Source organism: Chiloscyllium plagiosum, chromosome 11, assembly GCF_004010195.1.
Source record: "Chiloscyllium plagiosum isolate BGI_BamShark_2017 chromosome 11, ASM401019v2, whole genome shotgun sequence".
Lineage (NCBI taxonomy): Eukaryota > Metazoa > Chordata > Chondrichthyes > Orectolobiformes > Hemiscylliidae > Chiloscyllium > Chiloscyllium plagiosum.
In genome coordinates this window covers 1,894,792-1,917,876 of record NC_057720.1, presented here as the reverse complement: position 1 = coordinate 1,917,876, position 23,085 = coordinate 1,894,792, and the positions used below count along the sequence as shown (strand labels likewise).

Genomic DNA, 23,085 nt, shown 5'->3' with positions numbered 1-23,085 from the left:
GCTAAACTAAACATAACCGAATTACGGTCACTCTCCAAAGTGACCTACAAACAAACAACCTGGCCTGGTTCATTACCAAGTACCAGATCCAGTGTGTGCCCTCCCCTCTTGTCGGCCCTTCAACATACTGTGTCAGGAAACCCTCCTGCACACATTGGACAAAAACTGATCTAACCAACGTACTAGAGTTATAGCATTTCCAGTCAATGTTGGGGAAGTTAAAGTCCCCCATAATGACCACCGTATTCCTTTCACTCCTACCCAGAATACTTTTGCTAACCCTCTCTTCCACCTCTCTAGAACTCTGTGTAGACCTATAAAAAACTCCCATCAGTGTGACCTCTCCTCTCCTGTTTCTAACCTTAGCCCATACCACCTCAGTGGATGAATCTTTGTCAAATGTTCTTTCAGCCACCTTTATACTGGCCTTGACTAACAAAGCCACACCTCCCCCCCTTTTACCAACTTCCCTGATCTTAATGAAAGATCTGAACCGTGGAACCTGCATCATCCATTCCTGACCTTGCTCTATCCATGTCACAGTAATGGCCACAATATCGAAGTCCCAGGTACCTATCCAGGCTGCAAGCTCACCTACCTTATTCTGGATATTCCTGGCATAGAAATAGACACACTTCAAACCAGCTTTCTGTCTGCCAACACATTCCTGTGACCATGAAATCCTGTCCATGCCCTCCCTACTCTCATCCTCCTGTGTACTGGGAACTACACCTCAGATTCCCATCCCCCTGCTGAGCTAGTTTAAACCCACCCGAATAGCACCAGCAAATTTCCCACCCAGGATGTTGGTACCCCTCTGGTTCAAGTGAAGACTGTCCTGTTTATACAGGTCCCACCTTCCCAGAATGAGCCCCAATTATCCATAAACCTGAAACCTTCCCTCCTGCACCATCCTTGCAGCCATGTGTTCAGCTGCTATCTCTCCCTTCAACCACACCCTGAAGTGACAGGCAACTGGAAGCTCAGGGTCTTTTTTTGTGGGCAGAATGTGGGTGTTCAGCAAAGTGGTCTTCCCCTCATTTCCCCAGTGTAGAGCAGACCACATTGTTGGTACTCTGCCTTTTGGTAAATGGGGAGTGATGAAAGGCACTATATAAATGCAAGACGTTTTCATCTGAATGAGTCTCTTGATGTCTTTTATTTGAGGACCAAGGGTTACTCAGCCTGGCTCAATAATACCACTGTGGGGCAAGGGGCAGGCCCCAATCACACCAGCCTAGAATTATCTTCAACAGGTTATAGAGCTGGTCAAACTTCAACTACATCCCGTTACTACAGCCAAGTCTCCTTACTCAGCACCTACCTACAAGACCGACTTATCCCCCATGGACACCAGACAACATTCAGACCGTTTCAATCTGGATCAAACTGGGACAACCACTAACTTCAGCAAAACTAGAGCCTCCAGAACCAGTTCTCCCTCTGGATCCTCCTCTACGCACTCACAGCCATGTGCCAGCACATACTCTCCCTGCAGCAGCACTGCCCCAGCTCAGGGCCTCCCTCTCCCAGCCCCAGCTCAGGGCCACCCTCTCACTGCCCCAGCTCAGGGCTTCCCTCTCACTGCCCCAGCTCAGGGCTTCCCTCTCACTGCCCCAGCTCAGGGCCTCCCTCTCCTTACCCCAGCTCAGGGCCTCCCTCTCCTTACCCCAGCTCAGGGCCTCCCTCTCCCACCCCAGCTCAGGGCCTCCCTCTCCTTACCCCAGCTCAGGGACTCCCTCTCCCTACCCCAGCTCGGGGCCTCCCTCTTCCAGCCCCAGCTCGGGGCCTCCCTCTCCCTACCCCAGCTCGGGGCCTCCCTCTCCCTACCCCAGCTCAGGGACTCCCTCTCCCTACCCCAGCTCAGGGTCTCCCTCTCCCTACCCCAGCTCAGGGCCTCCCTCTCCCTGCCCCAGCTCAGGGCCTCCCTCTCCTTACCCCAGCTCAGGGCCTCCCTCTCTCTACCCCAGCTTCCTCTCCCTACTCCAGTTCAGGGCCTCCCTCTCCCTGCCGCAGCTCTGGGCCTCCCTCCCCCCACCTTCTGACTCATGCCTTGCCCTTGACCTGACCTACCTGTCCAGCTTCCTTCCCATCTATCTGCGCCACCCTTCCTATCGACCTATCATCATCATCACCTCCCACCATTTGTCATCCCAACCAACTTTCCCTTAACCCCATCCCCCATTTATATCTCTGCCTCCACCCCCCTCCCCAGTGCTGATGAAGGGTTAAGCCCAAAATGACTCTCCTCCTCAGATGCTGTCTGACCTGCTGTGTTCTTTCCAGCACCACGCTTTATTGACTCTGATTTCTCCAGCATCTGCATTCCTCACTATTTCATATCCTGGACCCAGCCAACTGAGCTGAACAGTCAAGGGAGACAGGAAACCAGAGCATCTCAAGGGAATGTTCGGTCATGTTCATAACGACCATCAGAACAGGCTTGAGAGACTGCTACTTAGGTTCCTCTCTCCTCACTGTTCTCTCACACAACTGAAGAAATTGTCAGAAACTTAAATTCGTGCCAAAATTCCTTTGCTAAGGTCAAATTTCTTGAGGTAACTAACTGAGAGGACGAGGATGTGAGTAAAGCCATTGCAGTGGGACTTCTTCGATTGACCCTTGGCAGCTCATTTCAGTTTAACTTGCTGAGATCTGTGATGTGTTGGAATTACAGCTATGAGGGTAAGGGCCAGAACAGTCAGTCGGGGAGATCAGGGGATTGTTTTTCACAGTGTGTTGTTGTGAGAGGGAATGTGCTACCTGAACGGGCTGTGGGAGCAGATTCAGTCAGAACTTTCAGAGGGGAATCTGGGAAATACTGGGAGGTAATTCTTTGCAAAACTGTGGGGAAAAGCCAGAGGAGTAGGGTCAAAGAGACTGTATTATTTTATGCAGGTTAAACTTGGCAAGAGTTTGTGGGATTCAAGGCAGTTAGATGTGGAACAGCAAGAAACAAATCGTTAATAAACTGTAGGATACTTTGTCTCTTTAACAACCACTATGGCAAATTTTCCAATGTTTATCTGGCATTTCACCATTGAGAGCATGATTTGAACATAATGATATAACAGGAACATTGCAAAGAATGGTGTGATGCTGGTCATTAGCTTCACCTCCTGATAATAAACTCAGAAAATACTGGAAAAGGTCGTATAGTCACCACAGAGACTGAGGGGATGGGAGAGAAGTTTTTTACTTTGGGAACTGACTCTGCATTTTCACATTAACCCCTCCAGGAAAATCACAGCACTCCCTCAGTGCTGACCCTCCGACAGTGCGGCACTTCCTCAGCATTGACCCTCTAACAGTGCGGCGCTCCCTCAGCACTGACCCTCTGAGAGTGCGGCGCTTCCTCAGCAGTGACTGTCTGACAGTGAGGCCCTCCCTCAGCACTGACCCGTCGACAGTGCGGCACTGCCTCAGCACTGACCCTCCAACAGTACGGCACTCCCTCAGCACTGACCCTCTGGCAGTGCAGCACACTCTCAGTACTGGCCCTCTGACAGTGCAGCACTCCCTCAGTACTGACCCTCTGACAGTACGGCAGTCCCTCAGCACTGACCCTATGACAGTGCAGCATTCCCTCAGTACTGACCCTGTGACAGTGCAGTACTCCCTCAGTACTGACCCTCTGACAGTGCAGTACTCCCTCAGTACTGATCCTCTGACAGTGCGGCAGTCCCTCAGCACTGACCCTCTAACAGTGTAGCACTCCCTCAGCACTGACCCTTTGACAGTGCGGCACTCCCTCAGTACTGACCCTCTGACAGTGCAGTACTCCCTCAGCACTGACCCTCTGACAGTGCAGTACTCTCCCTTTTCTACGTTGAAGGTGTTTGCTGCTGTCTCCAGTGGCTCTTGAACCTTGAATAGTTGAATCTGGATCTGAAAGTGCCATTGTTGCACCTTAATGGTTTTAATGTCTTTGCTAATCCATAACTTCTCTGAGACCATTAAAACCGAGATCATGGGACAGGAATTCAATGTGGATTGTGTTTTACTGCACATTGGAAGTAAATGAGCTGAGTAAATCTTTTCTTAACTCAATAGAATGAGGCAGCAAACAAGCATTAACTCCTTGTTTTACGCAGTGTGTGTGTGTACCGCAGATAAAGAGCAGCCATCAACAGTAACTGCTGTCAATGTGAATACCTGGAGTAAATTAAAAGAGGGAAATGAAGGGAAGTCTATAAATTGTATTGATTTAACATCGTTCCAGAAACCTAATCTCGTCCCATTTGCCAGCACCCGGCCCACATCCCTCTAAACCCTTCCTATTCATATCTCCATCCAGATGCCTTTTTAATGGTGTAATTGTACCAGCCTCCACCACATCCTCTGGCAGCTCATTCCATACACGCACCAGCCTATGCATGAAAACGTTGCCCCTTAGATCTCTTTTATATCTTTCCCCTCTCACTCTAAACCTATGCCCTCTAGCTTTGGACTCCCCCACCCCAGGGAAAAGACCTTGCCTGTTTATCCTATCATGCCCCTCATGATTTTATAAACCTCTATAAGGTGACCCCTCAGCCTCTGATGCTCCAGGGAAAACAGCCCCAGCTTATTCAGCCTCTCCCTATAATTCAAACCCTCCAACCCTTGCAACATTCTTGTAAATCTTTTCTGAACCCTTTCAAGTTTCACAACATCCTTCCAATAGGATGGAGACCAGAATTGAACACAATATTCCGAAAATGGCCTAACCAATGTCCTGTACAGCTGCAACATGACCTCCCAACTCTGTACTCAATACTCTGACCAATAAAGACAAGCCTTCTTCACCTTTCTGTCTCCCTGCAACTCCATTTTCAAGGAACCATGCACCAGTACCCCTAGGTCTCTTTGTTCAGCAATGCTCCCCAGGACTTTGTCAATGAGTGTATAAGTACTGCCCTGATTTGCCTTTCCAAAATGCAGCACCTTGCATTTATCTAAATTTAACTTCATCTGCCACAGACAGTCGCCTGAGGCTGGAATTGAACCTGGGTCCCTGGCACTGTGAGGTAGCAGTACTGACCACTGAGCCAATGTGACACCCTGCAGTGCCTATCCTCCTAACCCTAACCTGTCAGCCATAACCATTGATTCTTTGTTCCATCTGAATGGTGATATCGTTTGGAGAGTTAGCTGTCACTGTCAGAGTGGGTTCACTCTCACCCCCAGTGGCTGTGGTGGTGACTTCAAATCCCTGTCCAGGGAATGATCCCTGAGTCTTCGCGGATGGACCCACTGCACTGAGTGGGGTCCTGAGGGAGTGCTGCCGTGTCTGAGATGTTATCTTTATGAAGCCAAGGCCTGTCTGCCTTCTCAAGTGAATGTAGGAGATGGCAATGTTTTCCTTTGATGAAGAGAAGGTTAAGGGATGGCCAATACTGGGATATCGGTTGGGGAATCGAGGGTTACGGGGAAAGGGCAGAACTGTGGACGTGAGAAATGTCAGATCAGCCACAATCCTATTGAATGATGGAGCAGGCTCAAGGGGCCAAATCGCCGACTCCTGTTCCTATTTTTATGGCCTTATGGTATTTATCTTTCAATCTCCAGCATAAAAACTGTTTAGAATAACCTAGAATGATATTGTGCCATGAATGTGGTCAAATATGTTCTAAAGCAGGAGTGACTAACAAACAAAAGTTGCTATAGATCCATGGGAGATATTGGCTGAAGGAGTACCTTAGTGCACAAGAGGTATAGTTAAAATCAAAAAGTGGCTGTGATGGCATTCATGAATGGTGGGATCTTGCTGTGTACAAATCAGCTACTCCTTGTCCCATTGTTGACTTTAAAGAGCTTTGGGATGTGCCAGGGTCATGAATGGGGCCATAAAACTGTAATACTCTCTTTTGTTTAAGGGAGATGTAGCGTGTCTGGGATTTACATTTTGGGCTGCATTTGACATGTTCACCGATATAACGAGTAAAATCTCACCTTAGGAAAGGGCCTGTAACTGAAATGATGCAAACGGATTAACAGGATACATTGTGCTGTTCGGTGTAATGATGCATTTTCCCTTTCTGTATTTCAGTTGTAATTAGCACAAATAAAGAGGAGGAAATTGTTGTCTCAACTGAGAGGTGTCATTTCAGTTTAATTGAAAAGTATAAAAATGCACCAGAGTAGTTAGTTTGTTACAAACTGACAAAACCCAACTCCTTTATGGTTTAACTCGATGGAATTCTATTGGCTGGTGCAGTTGTGGGTGAAATGGTCTAATTATGTATCATTCAGGCAGGTTTTTTTTGTTCTTTCATGGGATGTGAGAGTCACTGGCAAAGCCACCCCTTACTGGCCATTCCTAACTGCCCCTTACACCAGTGGCATGCTGGGTTGGTTCAGAGAATAATTAAGAGACAACCACATTGCTGTGGGTTAGAGTCACATGTAGGCCAGACCAGGTAAGGACAGCAGATTCTTTCACTAAAGGCCATTTGTGACCCAGATGGGTTTTTTCAACAATTCAATGATAGGCTATCACTGAGACCAGCTTTCTATTTGAGTTTAAATTGTTGTCACTTGGAGGTGCTTTTCAAATCTGTTATCTCTGAGTCAATGAAACTAGTTTGTAATCAACAAATCATTGAATGCCTACCATCAACATCCTGAGGATCACCATTGACCAGAAACTCTTAGCTGGTGACCCCCGTATACTGTGCTGACTGGTGAGGCCATATATCTCACTCCCTACTTCCCAAAATCATTCCACCATAACATAGAGGAAAAACAGAGAAACCTGGATTTTTATTGTGACTCTGTACATTCCAAACAAGTACAAAGAATGCTGGAGAAACTCAGTAGGTCTGGCAGCGTCAGTGAAACACAGTTAACGTTTCAAGTCTGGTATGTCTCTGCTTCAGAACATCACCTGTATATCCCAAAATGTTTTACACCCAAGTCAGGTGCTTGTTTTTTCCTAATCATTTATGGAATTGGAGTGTTTCTGGCTGGGCCAGCATTCATTGCCCATCCTAAATTGCTCTCGAGAAGATGTCCTCTTAGAGCTCTCCATGGTTGCACACACAGTAACACACCAGAGCCTGACACCATCCAGGACAAAGCAATCTCCTGAGCTTTTGAGTTTGAGTTTGATTTATTGTTGTCACATGTTCCGAGATACAGTGAAAAGTGTTGTTTCAACGTATCTTGGCAGATATAGCAGATTGTACCATCCAAAGTGCATCAGGATAACATAACGAAGTGCAGAATACACTGTTACAGCTTCAGGGAAGGTGCAGAGAGAGAGAAATCAGAATTAACATTTGAGAGGTCCCTGATCAAATGTCTGATAACAGTGGGGAAGAAGCTGCTCATAAATCCGTTCATACGCGTATTCAAACGTTTATATCTTCTGACCGAATGAAGGGGATGGAAGCGAGTATAACCTGGTGAGAGTCTGTGATGATGTTAGCTGCCTTCCTGAGGCAGCGGGAAGTATAGATAGAGTCAATGGATGGAATTCTGGTTTGCATGATGGGCTGGGCTGTGTTCACAACTCTCTGTAATTTCTTGTGGTCTGGGGAGGAGCAGTTGCCAGACCGATAGGATGCTTTCTATGGTGCATCTATGAAAATTGCTGAGAGTCTTTGTGGACATGCTGAATTTTCTTTGTCTCCTGAGGAAGTAGAGGTGTTGGTGTGCTTTCTTGATTGTTGTGTTGACATGGGTGGACCAGGACAGATTGTTGGGGATTGTCACTCCCAGGAACGTGACACTCTCAGCCATCTCCCCCTCAGCCCCACTGATACAGACAGGGCTGTGCCCTCCACTCCACTTCCTGGAGTCAATGACCGGCTCCTTCACTTTCCTGACACTGATGGAGTGATTGCTACCTTTACAGCATGTCACCAAGCACTCAGTCTCTTTCCTGTATTTTATCTCATCGTTGTTTAAGATCTGAGTCGAGAGCGTGGTGTTGGAAAAGCACAGCTGGTCAGGCAGCATCCGAGGAGCAGGAGAGTCGATGTTTCAGGCATAAGCCCTTCATCAGTCCTCACTTTCTCCTAGTTGTTTAAGATCTGACCTCCAACAGTGATGTCATCAGCAAGCATGTAAATGGAGTTGGCCACACAGAAGTAAGTGTGTGAGAAGTATAGCAGGGAGCTGAGTACGCTTATGTTGAGGATTATGGTGGAGATGTTGTCAATTATTCTTAACAATTGCGCTCTTTGGGTCAGGAAGTCGAGGATCCAGTTAGAGATGGGGGAGCTGACACCTAGGTTTCAGAGTTGAGGGATGAATTTGTTTGGAATTATGGTACTGAAGGCGGAACTGTCATCAATCAGTAGGGTTAGCCCCATTGCACCACATCCACAGCATCCACTCCCTCATACACTGACACTCAGTAGCAGCAGTGTGTACTATCTACAAGATGCACTGCAGAAATTCACCAGAGTTTCTTAGATTGCCTTTCCAGGGACAGGGGATACATGAGTCCTACTGACAAATTTCCTTTTCAAGCCACTCACCATCCTGACTTGGAGATACATCGCTGTCCCTTCGCTGGGTTAATATCTTGGAATTCCTTCCCTAAGGGCATTGTGGGTCTACTTACAGCACTTGGATTGCAGCGATTCAAGAAAGCAGCTCACCCCTACCTTCTGAAGGGGCAACTAGGGACGGGCAATAAATGCTGGACCAAGCAGTGATGCAAACCTACAGAGGATGAATTTGGAGAATCATCCATCTGTCTGTCGTAGCTAAATCTGACATTACTCCCAGAGCTGACATTCTATGTAGTCACAGGGGAGCTGCTTCAAATCCAACACAACATCTCGCAGCTGTGACTACAGTGGAAAGTGGCTTTTTGAGGTGTGTTTTAGTTCTATCCACCATGACCCGCACAGTGCTTCTGAATTTTGTCCCTGGGCGGCAACAAAGAGTGGACATCTTGAGCAGCCTATGAACTTGGGAGGAGAATAAATGTGGAGAAAGTCTTTCAGAACCCGAGGACAGAGCACAGCATTTCACAGCCAGTCTAGGGTCTTGGGACTACAATCTTTCTTGTTATGGAGATAACTGGGCAGCTGATTTACGCACAGCAAGATCCCACATAAAACACTTTCTGATGAGCCACACAATCCATTTCAGTGATATTATTGAGGAATAACAGGGGTATGTGTAACCTGAGAGTGCTCAGAGGAAGGGGACCTGAAATATTCCAGGGATGGGAGATTTTAGATGCTGCACATGTTCTCTTTGAAGGTCTACAAGATTACAACAGCTTTGGTTTAAGTCGAGAGCATATAGATGTTCCCATTTGTCTGATTGCACTAGTACTGAGGGGTACACAGATTATACCTCTTAGTCAGGGATGCAGGGGGTAAAAGGAGGAAAACATCATGATCATGATGTAGATTCCACTGCTTATGGGAACGGAGAAAGTAAGACAATGAATTTGTTCAAAAGGGAATTGGGAGGTCAATGATGGGTAATAAACTTGTGTGGCTGTGGAGATAGAACTGAGGATGTGAGTGATTAAGTTGCTAATGAGCTGCCATAGACTCAGTGGGCCAAACGGCCTCCTCCTGCGCTCTATTGACTCACCATTACTCTAGAAATACTGGCCAGGAGGTCACAGGGAACTCCCCTTGCCATGGTCTGTGGGATCTGTCACCTCCAGCCATTAAATGCAGACATCACCTGCACGGAGTTCATCCAGAAAGCAGTGTCTCTGATCAGGCAGCAAGCTGCTGCTTGTGTTCCACCCCCTGCTGCAGCAAGTGGGCCCCTGTCTTTCCCTGAGCCATCCTTATGCCATGTTCTGTGGAACACTGTATCCGGTCAGTTCTCAGCTCACAGTTGGACGTGTTTCCAGTGAAGTCGGAGTTGAATCATCACTGGGACCTTAATGATTAACGATTGATAATCAATTGCTCTTCAAGGATGGATTAACTTTGTGGGTTACTTCACTTAAAAGAGTGAAACACATTACAAGTTATGAAACAGACGTTACAATACACACAGCACTTGGAGTCTTTAAAAGTAAATTCTCTTGTGGGAAGGTACCCATGCAGTAGCATGGAGAACTAGTCATCAGGTTGTAGAGTGTGTTCCAAAAAGGACTGAAGGATTTCTGATGGGTTTGTGAATCTTGTTGAGGCTTTGTGACAGTGGAAGTGGTGTTCTTCAAGGATAATATTTACCCTTTGGACATGTGCAAACATCACTCGAGCTGGTGTTGGTCTCAACATCCCAAAAATGACCCATACGGTCTGGTGGAGGTGCTACTGACCATGTTGGTGACTGTGACCCCTATGCCAGGTGAAGCAGCTGTATTCTACCATTGGGTAGAGTAAGCCAGTGAGGTAGCATGGAGTGTATTGGCTCTGCCACCAAGATTGGTACTTGCCAGCTTCCGTACAAGATTCACTTTCATCAAGAACATAGCTCATGTATTCATAGAATCCCTACAGTGTAGAAACAGGCCATTTGGCCCAACAAGTCCACACCGACCCTCTGAAGAGTAACCCACCCAGACCCATTCCCCTACCCTATTACTCTACATTAACGCTGACTAGTGGACCTAACCTACATATCCCTGAACACTATGGGTAATTAGCATGGCCAATTCACCCTAATCTGCACATCTCTGGATTGTGGGAAGAAACTGAAGTACCTGGAGGAAACCCACTCAGGCAGAATGTGCAAACTCCACGCAGACAGTTGCCCAAGGCTGGAATCGAACCTGGGTCCCTGGCACTGTGAGGCAGCAGTGCTAACCACTGAGCCAATGTGCCACCCAGACCCATTCCCCTACATTTACCCCTGCACCTAACACTACAGGCAATTTAGCATGGCCAATTCACCTAACCTGCACATTTTTGGACTGTGGGAGGAAACCAGAGCACCCGGAGGAAACCCACGCAGACACAGGGAGAATGTGTAAACTCCACACAGTCAGTCGCCTGAGGCGGGAATTGAACCCGGGTCTCTGGCGCTGTGAGGCAGCAGTGCTAACCACTGTGCCACCGTGCTGCCTTATGGTATTTATCTTTCAATTTCCAGCGTAAAAACTGTTTAGAATAACCTAGAATGATATTGTGCCATGAATGTGGTCAAATATGTTCTAAAGCAGGAGTGACTAACATACAAAAGTTGCTATAGATCCATGGGAGATATTGGCTGAAGGAGTACCTTAGTGCACAAGAGGTATAGTTAAAATCAAAAAGTGGCTGTGATGGCATTCATGAATGGTGGGATCTTGCTGTGTACAAATCAGCTACTCCTTGTCCCACTGAGCCACCTTGCTGCCCTCGTTCTGAGGGTGCTGGCTACTGATCAATGCATGGGCAAGGTGCCAAAGTATTTTGCCATTGAGTGAGTTGTCAGCCATGGAACTGGATGTGAAGTTCCTTTGGCCTTTGAGTCTCTCAGAGAGAAGTTGGTGAGCAGCTTTGGTCAAAGTCATGAAGATAATTGAGTGCAATATTCACTGAAACTGAATGGGATTTGGTAACCAGCCCCTACCCCCAGGTTATACCGCGCACATTCCCTGTAACAACTGTGGGAAGCAATCTGACATTAACAATATGCAGTGCAGAGAATATGATCTGCCTGGGAATTCACTGTGTGGGAGAGCCTGGGAGCTTTCGAACTTTGACATTTACAGTTCCCTTTATTTTAAGAAATAAGCAAATCCTTTCAGCAATACTAAACTGGAAAAAGAAACTTTGAACAATTGTCCGTTCTCCAGCAGTGACATGTCCTGTGCAGTGTAGTTCAGTAAATAGCTCATAAATCCCAGGGGTTCCTGGGGTTTCATCTCGGAACACAATCAGGGTTCCCGAGAGTTCCAGGATTTCCAATTCCCACCTGGATCATTTTGCATCCCCAAGGTGCTAATTGGCCCAGCGGTAGGTTCAGGGCTGGATGAGTGGAGTGGGCAGAGGATTAGACAAGGGATATCATTACATTGACAATTCTAAGATACAAGCAGCAGACACATGCTAGGAAAGGGGCTTTGTGGAGCATTGGCAGTCTCCATATCTCTGAGTCTGGAAGCCCCGAATCAAATCCCACCAGCCCCAGAGAGGTGCTCTAGCCTTTGGTTGGTGAGGGAAATATTTACACCTGCTTGGAGTAGGCCATTCAGCCCTTGGAGGGTGTTCTGCTGTTCCTGAATCTACCTCCTGGGCTCCCAGAGAGCTGAGTGCTGACCCTTCCCAGTCTGACTGCCCTTCCCAGTATTCCATTTGGAAATGCAGCTATCTCCCTTCCCCTGGGGGTGGCCAATCTCTTTAAGTGAGTTAATTGGAGACAGGCTGGTCCCCAGGTAACACACAGCCATCCCACCACCTCCCTAAATATTCCAGCATGCCAGGAGATTTCGGAAGAATGATACGCCCATAGAAAGTAGGGCAGTACAACATAAGAACAGGCCCTTCAGCACATTATGTCTGTGCCAGCCATGATGCCAATAATCCCATCTGCTTGATCATGGTCCATATCCGTCTGTTCCCTGCCTGTTCATGTGTCTGTCTAAATGCTTCTTAACTATTGCTATCGTATCTGCTTCTACCAATTCCCCTGTCAACACATTCCAGTCACCTATCACCCTCTGTGTAAAAATCTTGTCTCACATATCTCCTTTGAACTTCTCCTTATTACATTGAACCTATGCCCCTCGCCCCAGCAGTTGACATTTCCACTCTGGGTAAAAGACTCCAACGATCCACAGTATCCACATCCCTCATAATTCCCCCACTGCCATTAGGCCACTCAGCCTCAGACACTTGTACAAACAAGTTTATCTCGTAGCTAATCCACTCCGATCCTGGTCAAGTTCATCTGCCCCCTCTCCAAAGCCAATAGGTGTATGATTTACAGCTTCATTGAGCAGCCTGGCCCCAGTCCCAGCTGAAGGAGTTGCAGGTGAGCTAGTGGATCCCAGCCACACTCTGTTTGCAGGACACTACCACTGTGAGAGCAGAGGCAAGGACTGAGGGAAAATAAACAATATCAGGATGGAAGTTAGGAAGAAACAAGGGAGGAAATACACCAGGAACTTATTTTTTGTTCAGAGCACATCTCAAAACTTTAAGAAACAAAGTTCAAAATCATTCAACACCAAGTTATAATTCAACAGGTTTATTTGGAAGCATTAGCTTTTGGAGCGCTGCTCCTTCATCAGGTGGTTGTGTTTAAGAAACATCACAGAGTTTAACAATGTGAAACCTCCTCGAGCTACAGTTTCTGTTATAAAACAGGCTTCACAACATCCATCAAAACACAACAACTTCTGGGTCGTTCACAGGAGTAGACCGTCACACAGCACCACGTGAGAGAGCAGTCAAACAAAATAACATCAAGCAAAGATTAAAACAGAGAAACCAAACATGATCAAAGAGAGAAACATTCAGGACTGTCTTAACGGAGGAGAGAGAGGGACAGAGACGCAGAGGGGGAACAGAGGCGCACAGGGGGACAGAAACACACAGGGACAGAGACAGGGTGTAGGGGATGGAGGAGGTTACAGAGATAGGGAGGGGGTCTAGGGGCTGGAGGAGGTTACAGAGATAGGGAGGGGTGTAGGGGCTGGAGGAGGTTACAGAGATGAGGAGAGGTGATTTTAACATACTCCCAGTCAGTTTATCACACTTCTTCATTGCTTCTCGGCTTCCAAGGGTGAAGTGTAGAGGCCATATTTGTCCAATAAACAGTCCCTTCCCTCCTGGCTGTGAAGTTTGTGTGGGATTCTGGGTTGCTGTGTTTATCACTGTTTGCCAGAGTAAACACTGTAGCTGACGCGAGAGTAGCGCAGCCTGGCTGGTTAAAGGTTAAAGATTAACCTTGTTGTGTGCAGAGTGCAGGCAGGGAGATGCTGCCTCTGAGCTCGCTCAGTGAGCATGGTGCGGGAACACGGCGATTACTATGGCCGGCACGGTGAGTGATGTGGGAGGCACCGTCAACTCTCCCCCCACCCCTGCTCTCTCTCTCTCTCTCTCTCTGCTCCCTTTGGCTCTCTGGCTCGTTCACCTGTTCAGGCTGTTACCGCGCTATTTACTGACAGCTAGCAATGTGCTGCATCCCAACAGTTTAAGGATTATAATTCAAGGCAGAGTGAAGCTTGCACTGAGTCAATCCGACAGGTCACGGGGCGGCACGGTGGCTCAGTGGTCAGCACTGCTGTCTCCCAGCACCAGGGTCCCAGGTTCGATTCTAGTGTTTGTCTGTGTGGAGTTTGCACATTCTCCCAGTGTCCGTGTATTCTAATCCAACAGCATGCATAGACAGAGGCTGAAGGATGTGGTAGTAATCATGTCTGCCTTTTCGAAGATCCAGCACCAAAACAAATGCTCTAATGTTCCCCGATTTGGTGAATTTACAGGCCATTTGGCCCATTTGCTGTGTCCTGGACCTTCCATCACGCCTCAAGTTCTGACTCGGTCAGCAGACCCCCTGATTCCTTTCCCCCATCGCGTATTTATGCAGCTCCCTCTTCATTGAAGCGAGAATATCTCCCTGTCCCGCCCCGTCTCTGGGGGGAGATGTTTTGGAAGTTTCGATCTCTGTAGGAAGCTGTGACTCTGCACTTTAACTCCTTCACAATCTTACAGGATTCTGTTCGGTCACCTCTCTGTTTCTGGCCTGTTCTGGCCCAACTGTTTAATCCTTTCTGATAGTTCTAACTTATGGAAAAAAAACTTTTTTTAAGTTCAACACGGTGAGTCAGTGTGTTTGCCCTGACGCAGAGAGAGGGAGGGAGGGAGATAACCGAGTTATTTTGTTCAGTCAATAATTAACAGGAGTCGCACTGAGAGTTTCCCTGGTCTCACACTCACCACTTCATGTCAGGGGGATTTTAACTCTGTCATCCTGGTTGATATTTGTCAGAGTTGCAACCTCGAGACAGAGAACAAACTGAGCATCTTCCACCCTCCATAACCTTGAACTCACCCAAAATTCTGGTTCTGTGTCATAACCCACTCCATGTCCATCTGCCCATTGTACAGTTAATGGTCGGGCCCTGGGGAATGTTGTGAACAGAGACAACCAGAGGTGCAGGGACTTAGTTAATTGAAAGTGGAGCCGTAGGGAGACAGGGGGTGAAGAAGGTGTTTGGAACACTTGCCTTTACTGGTTAAAGCATTGAGTATGAGAGTTGGGAGGTCATATCGCAGTTGTATGGGACATTGGTTAGGCCACTTTTGTAATACTGCGTTCAATTCTGCTCTTCCTACCATAGGAAGGGGGTTAGTATATTGGAAAGTGTGCAACAAAAAAGATTTACAGGAGTTAAGAGGAAAGGTTGGATAGACTGGGACATTTTTCCCTGGAGCACAGGCTGAGGATGACCTTTCAGAGGTTTATATAATCATGAGGAGCATGGATAGGGTGGACAGCCAAGGTCTTTTCTCCAGAACTAGAGGGCATAGGTTTAAGGTGAGAGGGGTAAGATTTAAAAGGGACCTAAGGGGCAACTTTCTCACTCAGAGTGTGGTGTGTGTATGGAATGAGCTGCCAGAGGAAGTGGTGGAGGCTGGTACACTTACAACATTTAATAGGCATTTGGACAGGTCCAGGGATAGGAAAGGTTTCAAATTCGAATTGGAATTTAGTTTTATTGTCACGTGTTTGGTCAAGTGCAGGAGGACAGTGAGGAGTGTACAACGTCCCCATGCTGCTGTGCCATTTTCGGTAAACAGGTACCAAACCTTTCGGTAGAAAGTAGTTTGTCCGCTCACCGGGAACACAAACCCGACTCCCTCTGCCCACCGGGAACAAAACCCGACTCCCTCTGCCCATAGGGAACACAAACCTGACTCCCTCTGCCCACCGGGAACAAAACCCGACTCCCTCTGCCCATAAGGAACACAAACCTGACTCCCTCTGCCCACCGGGAACAAAACCCGACTCCCTCTGCCTGTAGGGAACACAAACCCGACTCCCTCCGCCCACCGGAAACACAAACCCGACTCCCTCTGCCCACCGGGAACACAAACCCAACTCCCTCTGCCTGTCGGGAACACAAACCCGACTCCCTCCGCCCACCGGGAAGACAAACCCGACTCCTGCCCACCGGGAACACAAACCCGACTCCCTCCACTGGGAACACAAACCCGACTCCCTCCACTGGGAACACTAACCCAACTCCCTCCACCGGGAACACAAACCCGACTCCCTCCACCGGGAACACAAACCCGACTCCCTCCACTGCGAACACAAACCCAACTCCCTCCACTGGGAACACAAACCCGACTCCCTCCGCCCACCGGGAACACAAACCCGACTCCCTCTACCCGCTGGGAACACAAACCCAACTTTCTCTGCTCGCTTTATTAAAGCAATCAATCTGAAACATAGAAAATCCATGCAGGAGTAGGCCATTCAGCCCTTCAAGCCTGCTTTGCCATCCGATTTGTTTATGGCTGATCATCAATATAATGTTAGACTGAGGTCCTCGCTACATGTTTTGGGGGTACGTGTGTGGAATGAGCTGCCAAAGGAAGTGGTGGAGGCTGGTACAATTGCAACATTTAAGAGGCATCTGGATGGGTATATGAATAGGAAGGGTTTGGAGGGATATGGGCCGGGTGCTGGCAGGTGGACTAGATTGGGTTGGGATATCTGATCAGCATGGACGGGTTGGACCAAAGGGTCTGTTTCCATGCTGTACATCTCTATGACTCTATAACTCTAAATGCAGACAGATGGGACGAGTTCAGTTTCGGAACCCAGGTTGGCATGGATCAGTTGGGCAGAAGGGTCTGTGTCTGTACTGTATGACTCGATGACAGTAACCTCCTGCATCTGCCCGTGACTCTGTTTCAATATTCTCATCCCTGCCCTCGATCTCTTTGTTATCGCCTGAAATATTATAATCCTCCTCAATCTCTGCTTTCTTCTCATTTTGGGTTTTCCTGCCCTCTTTTGAGCCTTTCACCACTGGCACCTGTTCCCTGAGCTGGCTGCATCCTAAACTCTGGAACTTTCTCCCGATATTTCTCCAGCCTCTCTCTCTGACCTAACTATCCCCCAGATCTCCTTTTCTGGCGCGGTGCCACATGATCATGCGAATATTTGATGCCGTCCATCGATGGGTGTCTGTTGTTGTTGCAGTCGGTGTCCCAGTTGTTGTTGTGCCTCTCGTGGTGGGTATTTACTCTTATTGGCCATGGCACTCCCGGGAATGACAAAGGTTCCTCCAACCGGGATGTTCCTGATGACTGGGGAGTCCAGAACCAGGGCTCACAGTCAAAGGACACAAGTCAGGCCATTTCGGTCTGGGATGAGGAGAAATGGCTTCACTCAGAGATCGGGGAGCCTGGGGAATTCTCTGCCACAGAAAGTGGTCAAGGCTAAAACATTAAATGTTTTGAAGAAGGAGTTCTTAGGACCAAAGGCATCAAAGGGAATGGGGGAGAAAATAGGCACAGGGAACTGAGTTGGTTGATCAGCTATGATCACATTGAATGGTGGATGAAATACCTGCACACAGGCGGGTATCCCATCACCCTATCACTCTTTATTAACAACACAGTGTATGCACTGTGACCAGCCAGCTCAGAGCCTGTCCCGAGAGGGAGGACACTCTCTGATACTCCTGTTTGTTAATTTTTATTATTTTATTAAACAGTAGAGTTTACAAACGGTTAACATTGATGGTCTCATTCAGAGAAACAGCAATCGACAAGGGAGAGGAGTAGCAAAGCCAGGCCCCAAACCCCACTGTTCAACCAGTTTTCAGGGAAAGGAGGACAAACCTCAAATCCCACTTTCAGTCATTACTAAACGGTAGCATTAACAAATACATATAAAGCAGTCCATATAGATAAGAAACAGTGCATAGAATACAGACCCCCCCCAGCAACCCAGCAAGCCTCCCATCCCTCCCACCTTCCGGCCACTCTAAGGCAGCCTGTCCCATGCCCCTTCCGGCTCACAGTCTGCTCTGTGTCCCTTCCAGCTCGGTCCACCCTGACACACCTTCTGGTCACTTCTAGCATAGCCCATCCTGCTTCCCCCCCCCACCACCAGGATGACTGCAGCTAGGACGGCCTACCCATCTTTCGGCTTCCCTAACTGCCCTTTGTGCCTCCTGGCCACCTCTGTGCCAGCCCGTCCCCTTCCCCTGGGACGACAGCGTGCAGGGTAGCCCACAAGCCTTCCGGATCTCAACCTGCCCCAAAACACCTTCTGGCTCTCGGCCGCTCTGACACACCTTCCGGCCAACTCTAGGACAGCCCGTCCCAATTATGCCTTCTCGAGACGACAGTGCTCTGAACGGACTACCCACCCTCCAACTCTCAGGGTGACATCTTTCAGGAGGATCTATGAGCCTCCCAGCTCACAGTAAGGCATTCCAGACCCAGGGACACTCTAGACAGTGCAGGTGATAACCCCAACAAGCAACAAGACCCCAACAGAGTCCTTTCTGGTACACAGAGTCTATTACCATAAACAGTTCTCTTCAAAATGTAGAGTCCATTCCCAGGGACAGAGCCCACACCAGTATACAAAGTGCATTGTCAGAAATAGAGTCCACGCCAAACTGCAGAGACCATTGCCAAAAACAGAGTCTGCCACTGAGGGCAGAGTCCACTCCTGAAGGCAACAAATGCCCACCCCACAGCACACTCACAGGTGTTCAGTCTCTATAGAGGCCTGGCCCATCCATAGAGAACCAGGCCCACTCACAGGAACACAGTCGTAAAGGTGCAGTTAACTCACGGGGGATTGGTCCACTCCCAAAGGCAGAGGACGTTCCTGTTTATTATTTTTTCTCTTTTTTCAGAGAGAACAGAGCCTCTGACACTCCTATTTATTTTTTAAAATTCTTTTTCTATTTATCCTTCTTTCATTTTTAAAATATTTTTCCTCCCCCCCCCCCCCCCGCCCACACTACCGTCTCACGGCAGTAGTCCTTATTACACTCCTGTTTATTTATTTTTCTTTTTCTCAAAACCTAGAAAAAACAATCACAGCAAACAATAAAGTAAAACAAAAAATCAAAACAAAGTCTACCTGAAACAAGGGGGAGAGACAAAAAAGGAAAGCTCTCCTCCTATCAGTGGTAGACACTCCTGTTTATTTTGAATTTTTTCTCTTCTTTTTCTTATTTTCTCCCCGCAGTACCGGCTAACAGCGATAGTGCTTATTACCCTCCTGTTCATTTTTTTTTCTCCTGTTTATAGTATCTTATTAAACAAATTACAAAACACAAATTACAAAAAACAGTTAACATTTACAGCTGTATACAACAGCAATTTTACAAGGGAGAGGAGCAGCAAAGCCAGGCCCCAAACCCTACCGTTCAACCAGTTTACAGGGAGATGAGGACAAACCTCAAATCCTGGTTTCACATAAAAGACAGTGACAATGACATTTGTACATAAAAGGACAATCCAGTTACATAAAAAAGTGCATACAATACAGACCCAGCAAGCCCCTGTCCCTCCCACCTTCCGACCTCTAAGGCAGCTCGCCCCTACACACCTTCCGGCTCTCGATCCAGTTCTCGGTCCGCCCTGGCACACCGTTCGACCACCTCTAGGACAGCCCGCCCCGGTACCCGCCCGGGGTGACAGCGGTCAGGACAGCCTAACCTTCCGGGTTCACTAACCACCCTCAGCACCTTTCGACCACCTCTAGGACAGCCCGCCCCGGTACTCGCCCGGGGTGACAGCGGTCAGGACAGCCTACCCACCTTCCGGGTTCACTAACCACCCTCAGCACCTTTCGACCACCTCTAGGACAGCCTGCCCCGGTACCTGCCTGGAGTGACAGCACTGAGGATGGCTACCCGCCTTCTGGCTCTCGGTCTGCCCCTACGTACCATTGGGCTCTCACCCATCCCGATGCGCCGTCCGGCAAGTGGGATATCCTGGCACACCTTCCGGCCACCTCTAGGACAGCCCGTCCCCTTCCCTGGGACGACAGCGTGCAGGATAGCCCACAAGCCGTCCGGATCTCAGCACGCCCCTACGCGCCTTCTGCCTCTCGGCTGCTCTGGCACACCTTTTGACCACCTCTAGGACAGCCCGTCCCGATTACCCCTTCTCAGGACGACAGCGCTCAGAACGGCCAACCCACCATCTGGCTCTCAGGGCGACTGGCATCAGGGTGGCCTACCCACCCTCTGGCTTTTGGGACAGCCAACCAACCTTCAGGTTCACAGGATGGCCTGCCCACCCTCCGGCTCTCAGGGTGACAACTTTTAGGACGACCCATGAGCCTCCCAACTCACAGTAAGGCCTGCCAGACCCAGGGACACGCAAGACAGTGCAGGTGATAGACCCAACAACAGCACAATACACAGTTAATTACCAAAAAACACAGAGTCCTTTCTGGTGCACAGAGACCAGATATAGAGTCTTCTAAATGTAGAGTCCATTCTCACGAACAGAGTCTACTCCAGTTTTTGAGGTGCATTGTCCAAAATGGAGTCCACTCCAAATGGTAGAGTCCACTCCTGAAGGCAACAAATGCCCACCCTACAGCACACACACGGGTGTTCAGTCTCTATAGAGGCCTGGCCCATCCATAGAGAACCAGGCCCACTCTCAGGAACACAGTACGTCGTAAAGGTGCAGTTAACTCACAGGGGTTTTGGTCCACTCCCAAAGGCAGAGGACATTCCTGTTTATTATTTTTTCTCTTTTTTTCAGAGAGAACAGAGCCTCTAACACACCTATTTATTTTTTTAAAATTCTTTTTCTATTTATCCTTCTTTTATTTTTAAAATATTTTTCCTCCCCTCCCCCCACACTACCGTCTCACAGCAGTAGTCCTTATTACACTCCTGTTTATTTATTTTTCTTTTTTCTCAAAACCTAGAAAAAACAATCACAGCAAACAATAAAATAAAACAAAAAATCAAAACAAAGTCTACCTGAAACAAGGGGGAGAGACGAAAAAGGAAAGCTCTCCTATCAGTGGTAGACACTCCTGTTTATTTTGAATTTTTTCTCTTTTTTTTCTTATTTTCTCCCCACAGTACTGGCTAACAGCGATAGTGCTTATTACCCTCCTGTTCATCTCTGTCAGCCAGGGCTCCCTGTTTGGCCCAGGCTAACCACCCCAATCAGGGGTCTTACAGTCAATTAGATCCACCTGGCCCTTGTACCAGTCACTAAAATGGTGCAGGCTTGTGGGGCCAAATGGCCCACTTCTGTCCTTCTTTGTGTTTGGGTCTTGATGCAGAATCTGTGTTGGGGGGAGGGTGTGTCAATCACTGACAAGGACCACAATTTTTGCCTAGCCCCAGTGGAGAAGGTGTCAGCGAGATGTCAGTTTGAAATGGTTCCCCTTCAGAGGGCAGATAAGAGTCAACTGCTTTTGGGGGCTGTTGTGGTGTAGCGGGAGTGTCCCTACCTCTGATCCAGAAGGCCTGGGTTCAAGTCCCACCTGCTTCAGGAAGGTGTCATTACATCTTGGAACAAAAAGGGTCAATCATTTTGTAAAGGCCTGGAGTCAAGTGTTGAGCCAGACTAAGGGAAAGGGCAGCAGCTGTCCTCCTCCAAGGAGGGGTTTATAAAGACAATCCCGTGTGGGGCTCTAGCTTCACCCCCAACATATCTCCCAGATTGATTACAGCTGAACACAAATTGTCAGGCTTCACATTGCAACTCAAACTCCTCTTGTTATGAACAAGGGAATCTGTTGTTACCTTTCACATGAATCCAATTGTCAATTCTGCAGAAACCTCTCTCCCCAGGGATTGGGGAAAATATGGACAATCTCAATATATTTAAGGGGGAATTTGGATTGAGACATGACCAAGAGAAACAGAGGAACCAAATGATGCAGAGCTGGACGGAGATGGAGGGAGATTGTGAGGGAGCATGGTGGGCCAGAAACGGCAGTGTGTCTTTGTTCGTCCATTCATTCGTAGATGCAGGTATTACGTTGGGGCCAGCATTTACTGCTCATTCCTTATTACCCAGAGGGCAGTTGAGACACATTTCTGTGGGTCTGGAGTCACATGTAGGCCAGACAGATTTCCTTCCCTAAAGGACATTAATGAACCAGATGGCCTTTTCTGACAATTGGCAATGGTTTTGCCTACCATTAGACTCTTAATTCCAGAGTTTTAAAAATTACATTCAAATTCCTCCAACTGCGCTCATGGGATTCGTACCCATGTTCCAACACCATGACCTGTGTTTCTGCATTAACCTGGTGTAGTTGGGCCCAATGGCCTGTTTGTGAACTGTGGAGTGTGAGTAATTCTACGCAACAGTCACTGGATTAGCAGTTCAATAATATAACCACATGATATAACCCCCTTACGCGCTCTCTCTCTCTCTCTCTGTGTCTTTCAGCATGGCTTAAATTAGATTGGAACCTCACGAGGCAGGTACAGGAGAGATTTGCTGTTTTGAATATTCAGTGTTGATATTGTTTCGGTTCAGCCCCATGACACACACACAGCAATGAACTCCATTCAGAGATTGATACGGACATTCATCAGAACAAGCTGATCAGGACCTTGCTGCATGTTCACACGCAGCCTCTGAGCTTCCTGGCCATTGTCTCTCAGTCTGTGCTGTTCCTTTTTGTTCAGCGACAGCAACAACAGAAAATAAATCATTGAACACTACAGAAAAATATAATTCAAATAAGTAAGGAATAACATCCCTCCTCCAAAAACACCATATATCAGTGTAACACTCTTACTGTATTACATCCTCCTGAGTCGATTAACAGAAAGGACTTTGAAGCAAAAGTTGGTACTGAAATAAATTTAAAAATCTGCTGTAAAGATTCAGCACATACAAGAGACATTCAGCCCATCAGTTTGGCTCTGGTGAGTAATCCATTAGAATGATTTCTCTGGTACAGTACTGATGGGGATAGGATTAGAGTGGTGCTGGAAAAGCAGAGCAGGTCAGGCAGCATCTGAGGAGCAGGAAAATCGATGTTTCGGGCAAAAGCCCTTCATCAGCGAGCGCTTTCCTGATGAGGTGCTTTTGCCTGAAACATTAATTTTCCTGCTCCTCAGATGCTGCCTGACCTGCTGTGCTTTTCCAGCATCACTCTAATCTCGACTCTGATCTCCAGCATCTGCAGTCCTCACTTTTGACTGGTAGGGACAGGTCTATCACTGTATAACACTGGGGTACAGTACTGGTGGGGACAGGT

The 23,085-nt window shown here is 47.9% G+C and overlaps 1 protein-coding gene across 5 annotated transcripts in view; it reads left to right on the top strand.

The window, feature by feature from the left end:
• The window catches only part of LOC122554098 (choline transporter-like protein 5), a 281,888-nt gene that overhangs the window by 116,631 nt on the left and 142,172 nt on the right, over positions 1-23,085 (top strand). For 4 of the 5 annotated variants that reach the window (XM_043698571.1, XM_043698568.1, XM_043698570.1 and 1 more), the window contains exon 1: positions 13,493-13,884. The exons of the other annotated variant lie outside the window; for it this stretch is intronic. In XM_043698571.1, the coding sequence (XP_043554506.1) occupies positions 13,848-13,884 (37 nt within the window). In that variant the 5' untranslated portion in view covers positions 13,493-13,847. Of the gene's footprint in view, positions 1-13,492; positions 13,885-23,085 lie in introns of those variants that run through there. 5 annotated transcript variants of the gene reach the window in all.